Source organism: Microtus pennsylvanicus, chromosome 3 (genome assembly GCF_037038515.1).
Source record: "Microtus pennsylvanicus isolate mMicPen1 chromosome 3, mMicPen1.hap1, whole genome shotgun sequence".
NCBI lineage: Eukaryota > Metazoa > Chordata > Mammalia > Rodentia > Cricetidae > Microtus > Microtus pennsylvanicus.
In genome coordinates this window covers 82,587,212-82,597,796 of record NC_134581.1, presented here as the reverse complement: position 1 = coordinate 82,597,796, position 10,585 = coordinate 82,587,212, and the positions used below count along the sequence as shown (strand labels likewise).

The 10,585-nt window shown below is 37.9% G+C and overlaps 1 protein-coding gene across 1 annotated transcript; it reads left to right on the top strand.

The window, feature by feature from the left end:
- The first annotated feature begins 817 nt into the window (after window positions 1-817).
- LOC142847168 (olfactory receptor 8B3-like) lies at window positions 818-1,768 on the top strand. Its single transcript, XM_075967897.1, has one exon. It carries the CDS (start codon window positions 836-838, stop codon window positions 1,766-1,768), a length of 933 nt encoding a protein of 310 aa, XP_075824012.1. The 5' UTR covers window positions 818-835.
- The last annotated feature ends 8,817 nt before the right edge of the window (window positions 1,769-10,585 follow it).

Here is a 10,585-nt window from a genome sequence, read left to right as displayed (position 1 = left end):
TTTGAATCATTTTGCCATTTAACATGCAGTGCTTGATTTCCAATCTCTTGAACCCCTTCCATGAATGCTCTAATATTTCTTTATGAATGTAACTGTTTATATTGTACATACTAAAAAGGTATTGCTTTGTTTCCATTTACTGTCTTGGATTTTAGGCTTATGAAGTAGCTTGACATTGAAGTCCAAGGATCTCATGAGTGCCCTTTCATTTCATATTATATAATTCTAGGAATGATGAAATTCCCAAAAGAGTATCCTGGGAAAAGGTACAGGGTATTGAAAGAATTTGAAGCAACACAAGTATTACAATGTAGCACTCATTAAGTTTCATCTCTAAGACCATTACACAATTCTTTCTAGATGAATATGAATGGTGGTTGTAGCAACCATGGGATTTTATTCCCAGCCTCTGATTAAAGCCAAAGCTTATATTTGAAACAATGTCGGAAGTCCTGATGCCACCACAGTTATGTGTGAATGAGGTTAGATCCAGGTTGCAACAGGTTCTCCATGTATCTACCAATGGCTGAAACTACGACAAAATGATGAGATGAGGGTTGAGAATTAACAAATACGTGTCCTGCCTACTTGTATTTGGAAATCTGAGTAGCCATACTAGAAAGTGAGAGCAAAGATAACAGCTTTTGGATTGTTGGTGATTACTTTAGTTATCTTTTAACGGTCTAGAATGGGTAAATGTCACTCTACATCATGATAGCATGAACAGTAATTTCTGTGAACTCAGATATTTAGGCATTCCTATCACGTAGAAGCTATGCCAGTAATATTTTTGGTCTCATAATGTCACAATATACATTTGTGTTTACAGATTATCATGGGACTGAAGAATGGTTCTTTGGTTACTGAATTCATTCTACTGGGATTGACCAATGACCCTGATCTGCAATTACCACTGTTCTTACTGTTTCTGTTAATATATACAACCACGGCACTGGGGAATTTGACTTTGATAATTTTAATTGTGCTTAATTCTCACCTTCACACCCCCATGTACTTTTTCCTTTTCAACTTGTCTTGCATTGACCTCTGCTATTCCTCTGTGATTACACCAAAAATGTTGTTGAACTTCTTAGTAAGGAAGAATGTTATCTCCTACAATGGATGCATGACCCAGCTGTATTTCTTCTGTTTTTTTGCCATTTGTGAATGCTGTGTTCTGACATCAATGGCTTATGATCGTTATGTGGCTATCTGTAATCCACTTATGTATAATGTTGCTATGTCCCCCAAGGTGTGCTCCTATCTTATGCTTGGTTCATACATAATGGGATTTTCTGGTGCCATGATCCATACTGGATGCATTTTAAGACTGACCTTCTGTGACGGTAATATCATCAACCACTATTTCTGTGATCTTTTCCCTTTGCTTCAGCTCTCTTGCACAAGCACTTATGTCAATGAAATAGAAATTCTTATTGTAGGTGGAAAAGATATCATTATACCCAGTGTTATCATTTTTACCTCTTATGGCTTCATCCTCTTTAACATCCTTCAAATGAGATCCACTGCAGGCATATACAAAGCCTTTAGCACCTGCAGCTCCCACATTCTTGCTGTTTCTCTATTCTTTGGATCATGTGCATTTATGTATCTCAAACCCTCCTCAGCTGGATCTATGGATCAGGGAAAAATATCTTCTGTCTTTTACACCATTGTGGTTCCCATGATGAACCCTTTAATTTACAGCTTGAGAAACAAGGATGTCAAAGTTGCCCTGAGAAAAACCTTTCACAGGAAGAGTCTTTGAACAAATTAAAATGTTTAGAACTATAGATTGTTAATGAGCATTTTTATGGCTATGATAAAAACTACCTTTTGATTTATCTTTTAAAAAATGTTGATGATTGGTAGAATATTGAGACATTTTTGTTCCTCCAGATGTTTTTGTATAAATATCCTTTGATTTTATACTGTTGGCAAAGTCTTTTTTCATCATTTTTACTAAGAATAACAGTAACTAATTATACCTCTTTTGTGATTGTCCTTATTGGATGTATCCCCAAAATAAAAAATTATCTGTCAATAGTTATATAAAGTACTCCTTCATTGTCTATGTATCTATTGGCAAGACGATTCTTATTCGTCTATGTAATAAAATGTGAAGCAGATTCATTTTTACCATTTCTTGGGCACAATTGTGTCCCTTTTTATACAAGTGCTTAATGATCTAAGGGTTTTTATTAACTGGCTATTCAATACAACCTCCATGTGAGTTTTAAATAATATGTAATTGACATTCTTATGTTAGTCAGTTATGTTACATTTATTTCATAAATAATAACTAGTTAATTTTATAAATAATGCATTATGTATATGTATACATATATATGCTATATGCAACATTACAGATTATACTTCCTCTCCTCTCTTCATAAAGCTTTGATGAAACTTTGTCCTTAAATAATCTCATCTATCAGAAGGTTAAAGAATGATTGAAAATGTACATGTGGTCTTTGATTTATCTGATTTTTGTGCAGTATGATAGCTTATGTTTTAGTTTAATTCTTCTACTTTGGGCACTGTTTTATTTTTTCCAGTTTTCCTTGGGTATTTTAATAAGACTTTCAAAAGGCTACTAGTGTTGTTTATAACAGTTTATGCTCCCTTCTCTACCCTACACTCTGCTGTCATCCCATTTGACCCTTCTTGTTCCAGTATTCCCCTTTTACCACTTTATGTCACTATTTTCTAGGTCTGATCCCTTGAGAAACAATATCCCTTGAGAAATATTTTCATTGTTCTGTAAATACTTCATGAATATTATGTGAAATGGCATTGTATATTGACTTTTCTGATTAATATTTTCAATGTAGACAAGGCAGTGATGGTGCATGCCTTTAATCCCAGCACTCAGGAGGCAGACGCTGGCACATCTCTGTGAGTTTAAGGCAATTCTGGTCTACTAGAGCTAGTTCCGGACAGGCTCCAAAGCTAAAGAAAAACCCTGTCTTGAAAAAAAAAAAGAAAGAAACAACAAAAACATTTTTAATGTAACAGATACATATTAAGTGTTCATTGATTTTAAAATCAAAGTGTGTCATTATTTGTTAAATTAAATATATGGGTAAGTATGTCAAACTAATGTTGCTTTCTAAAATTCTTTACATTTTGAACAATAATTCTTTTTTTTTTGTTTTTTTTTAAATTTATTTATTTATTAAAGATTTCTGTCTCTTCCCCGCCACCGCCTCCCATTTCCCTCCCCCTCCCCCAATTAAGTCTCCCCCCCAGCCCGAAAAGCTATCAGGGTTCCCTGTCCTGTGGGAAGTCCAAGGAACCCCCACCTCCATCCAGGTCTAGTAGGTTGAGCATCCAAACTGCCTAGGCTCCCACAAAGCCAGGGCGTGCAGTAGGATCAGAAACCCATTGCCATTGTTCTTGAGTTCTCAGTAGTCCTCATTGTCCGCTATGTTCAGAGAGTCCGGTTTTATCCCAGGCTTTTCCAGACCCAGGCCAGCTGGCCTTGGTGAGTTCCCAATAGAACATCCCCATTGTCTCAATGTGTGGGTGCACCCCTCGCGGTCCTGAGTTCCATGCTCGTGCTCTCTCTCTTTCTGCTCCTGATTTGGACCTTGAGATTTCAGTCCTGTGCTCCAATTTAGGTCTCTGTCTCTGTCTCCTTTCATCGCTTGCTGAAGGTTAATATTCAGGAGGATGCCTATATGTTTTTCTTTGGGTTCTCCTTATTTAGCTTCTCTAGAATCACTAATTATAAGCTCAATGTCCTTGGTTTATGGCTAGAAACCAAATATGAGTGAGTACATCCCATGTTCCTCTTTTTGGGTCTGGCTTACCTCACTCAGGATAGTGTTTTCTATTTCCATCCATTTGTATGCAAAATTCATGAAGTCCTTGTTTTTTATTGCTGAGTAGTACTCTAATATGTATAAATTCCATACTTTCTTCATCCATTCTTCCATTGAAGGGCATCTAGGTTGTTTCCAGGTTCTGGCTATCACAAACAATGCTGCTATGAACATTGTAGAGCATATACTTTTGTTGTATGATAAGGCCTCTCTTGGGTATATTCCCAAGAGTGGTATTGCTGGGTCCAGGGGTAAGTTGATCCCGAATTTCCTGAGAAACCGCCATACTGCCTTCCAAAGTGGTTGCACAAGTTTGCATTCCCACCAGCAATGGATGAGTGTACCCCTTTCTTCACAACCTCTCCAACAAAGGCTATCATTGGTATTTTTGATTTTAGCCATTCTGACAGGTGTAAGATGGTATCTTAAAGTTGTCTTGATTTGCATTTCCCTGATCGCTAAGGAAGTTGAGCATGACCTTAAGTGTCTTTTGGCCATTTGAAGTTCTTCTGTTGAGAATTCTCTGTTCAGCTCAATGCCCCATTTTATAATTGGGTTGATTAGCCTTTTACGGTCTAGTTTCCTGAGTTCTTTATATATTTTGGAGATCAGACCTTTGTCAGTTGCGGGGTTGGTGAAGATCTTCTCCCAGTTGGTGGGTTGCCTTTGTGTCTTAGTGACAGTGTCCTTTGCTTTACAGAAGCTTCTCAATCTCAGGAGGTCCCATTTATTCAATGAGGTCCTTAATGTCTGTGCTGCTGGGGTTATACGTAAGAAGTGGTCTCCTGTGCCCATGTGTTGTAGAGTACTTCCCACTTTCTCTTCTATCAGGTTTACTGTGTTCATACTGATATTGAGGTCTTTAATCCATTTGGACTTGAGTTTTGTGCATGGTGATAGATATGGATCTATTTTCATTCTTCTACAGGTTGACATCCAGTTTTGCCAGCACAATTTGTTGAAGATGCTCTCTTTTTTCCATTGTATACTTTTAGCTCCTTTATCGAAAATCAGGTGTTCATAGGTTTGTGGGTTAATGTCAGGGTCTTCTATTCGATTCCATTGGTCGACTTCTCTGTTTTTATGCCAATACCAAGCTGTTTTCAATACTGTAGCTCTGTAGTAGAGTTTGAAGTCAGGGATGGTAATGCCTCCAGATGATCCTTTGTTGTATAAGATTGTTTTGGCTATCCTGGGTTTTTTGTTTTTCCATATAAAGTTGATTATTGTCTTCTCCAGATCTGTGAAGAATTTTGATGGGATTTTGATGGGGATTGCATTGAATCTATAGATTGCTTTTGGTAGAATTGCCATTTTTACTATGTTGATCCTCCCAATCCAGGAGCAAGGAAGATCTTTCCATTTTCTGGTGTCCTCTTCAATTTCTTTCTTCAAAGACTTAAAGTTCTTGTCAAATAGATCTTTCACATCCTTGGTCAGAGTTACCCCAAGATATTTTATGCTATTTGTGACTATCGTGAAAGGTGATGCTTCTCTAATTTCCCTCTCTGTTTCCTTATCCTTAGTGTATAGGAAGGCCACTGATTTTTTGGAGTTGATCTTGTATCCTGCCACATTACTAAAGGTGTTTATCAGCTGTAGGAGTCCTTTGGTAGAGTTTTTGGGGTCGCTTATGTATACTATCATATCATCTGCAAATAACGAGAGCTTAACTTCTTCTTTTCCGATACGAATCCCCTTGATCCCTTTATGTTGTCTTATTGCTATTGCTAGAACTTCAAGCACTATATTGAAGAGGTATGGAGAGAGTGGACAGCCTTGTCGTGTTCCTGATTTTAGTGGGATGGCTTTGAGTTTTTCTCCATTTAATTTAATGTTAGCTGACGGCTTGCTGTAAATAGCTTTTATTATATTTAGGTATGATCCTTGTATCCCTAATCTCTCCAAGACTTTTATCATAAAGGGGTGTTGAATTTTGTCAAATGCTTTTTCAGCATCTAATGAAATGATCATATGGTTTTTTTCTTTCAGTTTATTTATATGGTGGATTACATTGATAGATTTTCGTATGTTGAACCAGCCCTGCATCTCTGGGATGAAGCCTACTTGATCATAATGGATAATTTTTCTAATGTGTTCTTGGATTCGGTTTGCCAGTATTTTATTGAGAATTTTTGCATCGATATTCATGAGTGAGATCGGCCTGTAATTTTCTTTCTTGGTTGGGTCTTTGTGTGGTTTTGGTATCAGGGTAACTGTAGCTTCATAAAAGGAATTTGGCAATGACTCTTCTGTTTCTATATTGTGAAATACATTAAGGAGTATAGGTATTAGCTCTTCTTGGAAGTTCTGGTAGAATTCTGCATTGAAACCATCTGGTCCTGGGCTTTTTTTGGAAGGTAGATTTTTGATAACGGTTTCTAGCTCTTCGCGACTAACAGGTCTATTTAGATCGTTCACCTGGTCTTGGTTTAGCTTTGGTATGTGGTACTTATCTAAAAAAAATGTCCATTTCTTTTGTATTTTCTAGTTTTGTGGCATACAGGCTTTTGTAGTAAGATCTAATGAGTCTCTGAATTTCCTCTGTGTCTGTGGTTATGTCCCCCTTTTCATTTCTGATCTTATTTATTTGCGTGTTCTCTCTCTGTCGTTTAATTAGTTTGGATAGGGGTTTGTCGATCTTGTTGATTTTCTCCAAGAACCAACTTTTTGTTTCATTGATTCTTTGGACTGTTTTCTGCGTTTCTATTTTGTTGATTTCCGCCCTCAGTTTGATTATTTCCAGTCTTCTACTCCTCCTGGGCGCATCTGCTTCTTTTTTTTCTAAAGCTTTCAGGTGTGCTGTTAAGTCTCCGATGTATGCTTTCTCTGTTTTCTTTAAGTGGGCACTTAGTGCTATGAACTTTCCTCTTAGCACTGCTTTCATGGTGTCCCATAGGTTTGAGTATGTTCTTTCTTTATTTTCATTAAATTCAAGGAAGACTTTAATTTCTTTCTTGATTTCTTCCTTGACCCAGGTGTGGTTCAGTAGTTGACTGTTCAGTTTCCATGAGTTTGTCGGCTTTCTGGAGGTAGGATTGTTGTTGAATTCTAACTTTAATCCGTGGTGATCTGATAAGACACAGGTGGACACTGATATTTTTTTGTATCTGTGGAGGTTTCCTTTGTTTCCGAGTATGTGGTCAATTTTCGAGAAGGTTCCATGGGCTGCAGAGAAGAAGGTATATTCTTTCCTATTTGGGTGGAATGTTCTATAGATGTCTGTTAAGTCCATTTGCTTCATTACCTCCAGTAGTTCTCTTAATTCTCTATTAGGTTTCTGTCTGATTGACCTGTCCATTGCTGAGAGAGGTGTATTGAAGTCTCCTACTACTAGTGTGTGTGGTTTGATGTCTGCCTTGAGTTTTAGTAATATTTCTTTTACATACGTGGGTGCTTTTATATTAGGGGCGTAAATATTCAGGATTGAGACTTCATCCTGACAAATTGTTCCTGTTATGAGTATAAAGTGTCCATCTCGATCTCTTCGGATTGATTTTAGTTTGAAGTCAGTTTTGTTAGAAATTAATATGGCCACACCTGCTTTTTTCTTAGGACCATTTGCTTGAAAGACCTTTTCCCAGCCCTTTACTCTGAGTAGATGCCTGTCTTTGTGGTTGAGATGTGTTTCTTGCAAACAGCAGAATGTTGGATCCTGTTTTCGTATCCAATCTCTTAGCCTGTGCCTTTTTATAGGTGAATTGAGACCATTAATATTAAGTGATATTAATGACCAGTGGTTGTTTACGCCAGATATTCTTATTGTTTTTGGAAGTAGAATTTGTGTGTCTCCCTTCTTTGAGTTGTGCTAGTGAAGGGTCGCTAGATGCCTGAGTTATTGTAAGCAGTGTTGGCAATGTTGGATTCCTTGGGTTGCGATTTTCCTTCTATTACTTTCTGTAGGGCTGGATTCGTGGCTACGTATTGTTTAAATTTGTTTTTATCCTGGAATGTCTTGATTTCTCCATTTATAGTGAACGAAAGCTTGGCTGGGTATAGTAGTCTGGGCTTGCATCCATGGTCTCTTAGCTTCTGCAGTACTTCTATCCAGGACCTTCTGGCTTTCATTGTTTCCATAGAGAAATCAGGTGTAAGTCTGATCGGTTTACCTTTATAAGTTACTTGGCCTTTTTCCTTTGCAGGTCTTAGTATTCTTTCTTTAACCTGTATATTTTGTGTTTTGATTATTATATGGTGAGGGGATGTTTTCCTTTGATCCAGTCTGTTTGGTGTTCTATATGCTTCTTGAATATTCAAAGGAATATCTTTCTTTATGTTGGGAAAGTTTTCTTCCATAATTTTGTTCAAAATATTTTCTGGGCCTTTGAGCTGTGACTCTTCTCCTTCTTCTATTCCTATTATTCTTAGATTTGGTCTTTTTATTGTGTCCCATATTTCCTGAATGTTTTGTGATGAGAATTTGTTGGCTTTGCAGTTTTCTTTGATCAGAGCGTTTATTTTCTCTATGTTGTCCTCAGAATCTGAGATTCTCTCTTCTATTTCTTGTATTCTATTGATTATGCTTGTTTCTGGAGGCTCTGCTCGTTGACCTAGATTTTCCATATCCAGGTGGGCCTCAGTTTGTGTTTTCTTCCTTGCTTCCATTTCAGTTTTCAATTCTTGAACTGTTTCCATTACCTGTTTGATCGTTCTTTCTTGGTTTCCCAGGGTATTATGTACGTATTTACTCATTTCTTCAAATTTTTGGTTATACTTCTCATCCTTTATATAAGGGCATTTTTCATATGTTGTTTAAGGGACTCTATTGCTTTCATAAAGTCAATTTTTTCCACTTCTTCTGTGTTAGGGTGTTGAAAACCTTCTGTTGTAAGATCATTGGGTTCTGGTGTTTTCCTGCTGTTTTTCAGATTATTGGGTGAATTCTTGCCTTGGCGCCTGCCCATCTCCTCCTATCGATGCTATCTAAGGGGTCTTTTAAAACTGGTTCAGGTTCCCCTGCTGGCCAGGGGCTCCTCTTACAAAATGCCCTTGCTCTGTTTCCTGGTTCCTGCCGGGGGCCAAGATCCCTCTCACCCCTCAGAAAGGTCTTCAGGAATAGGACCCGGCTCCTCCTTTGCCAGGGACCTCCCCAACCGAAGGCCTACCTCTTTGGTTTAATTGTAGTGGGGCGATCTGTTCTTGGTGTTGCGCGCGCGGTCCCTGCAGCCTGCTTCTCCTGCTGGGACGGTTCCCGCCGCCAGCATCCTGTGTCCTCTGCTGCTGCTCTGGTCCCAGTGGGTCCCCGCCGGCTGCGCTGGGCATCCTCCGGCCGCCTCCCGCCGCCCGGTGTTCCGGCCGCGTCCCGCCGCCCGGTGTTCCGGCCGCGTCCCGCCGCCAGGTGTTCCGGCCGCGTCCCGCCGCCCGGTGTTCCGGCCGCGTCCCGCCGCCAGGTGTTCCGGCCGCGTCCCTGAACAATAATTCTTATAGTTCATTGATACTCATTAAGAGGATTTTTGTCACCTGTTATTAGAGATATGTCAATGTCTTTGTTGTTTACCACTTATTAGAAATATGTTCTATTTTAAAATTGAGTGTTGTATGCATGCTCAACCTTAGAATAAGATGATTAGCCTTGTCAAATTTACGTTGTTTTCACGCAGGGTTTCTGCATCAGCACCTGTGTTGTCATTTTTTGGTGTTGTCAGTGACAGACAAATAGAGTCTCATGTACGCTGGTCAGGACCTATACCACTGGACTACACTTAAAGGTTTTGCAAATTTTTATTAGAATTTATTTGGAATTATTATTTATTGTCTAAAAGATAAATCAAATAATAAAGCACTTATAATTGCCCACAAAGTCTTATGTCTTATTTTTATAAAAAAAAGATATATTTTCAATACCTAATCTTATTTAAACTTTTGCTTTCTTTTTTATTTTTTATTTCTGTTTTTATGACATTTGAGACAAGAACTCGATTGTACCTAAAGCCTTTCCTGAGGCTTGTTTCATAACCAAAGAAATTTTAAACTATACCTCCTGATTCAGACTTCCCACTTCTTGATTTGTGTTCTACCCTAAAGAGATAAACACAAGGTTTAATAAATGTGACTCAGTATATTAAACAATTTAGAAGACATGGATGCCCATAAATAGCTTCAGAGGTACAAATGTTTGAAGACATGCTTTAGGAACAAAATAATAAAAGCAAAGTATGAATGGAGAGTGACAGAATAACTGGACCATTCATTTGGCAATTCAGTGGGTTTTAAATATACATAAAATATTCATTCCTGAATCACCACACCAGAAATTCAGTGGGTGCTTGCATTCTAACCTACGTCAGATAAATTCTTTTTTGTCTAGTAGTCTTGGAAATGAGTAAGTTAACCTTTGTCGTGAGATGAAAAATACATTTGGCATTGGATATTTTAAATTAATGATAACTAAATGATAAATGACTATTTCTTAAAGTGGGATTTATATTCATTGTAACTGGAGGTTTCTCTCTTACCTACCAGTTCTGAATAGCCACTCTGAGACTTAATAGTAATTTCAAGCTGTTTGGCTTATTAGGTCAGGTTTATTATTAACTAGCTCTTAGAACATAAATTAAACCGTTTCTGTTATTCTATATTTTACCACAAGGCTCATGGGTTTTTACAGCATATCTTCTTTCTCTGGCCATTGCTCACATCTCTCTGACTTTGTCCTTTTTCATCATGCATCTGTTTGGATTCCTTGTCTGGCTCTGTTTTGCCAGGCTGTTGGCCAAATCAGATTCTTTATTTACCAATGGTAATAAAACATATGTTCA

What these genes read in the sequence shown, in the direction of transcription:
- LOC142847168 (XM_075967897.1), top strand. Translation starts at nt 836, where the DNA reads ATGGGACTGAAGAATGGTTCTTTGGTTACTGAATTCATTCTACTGGGA.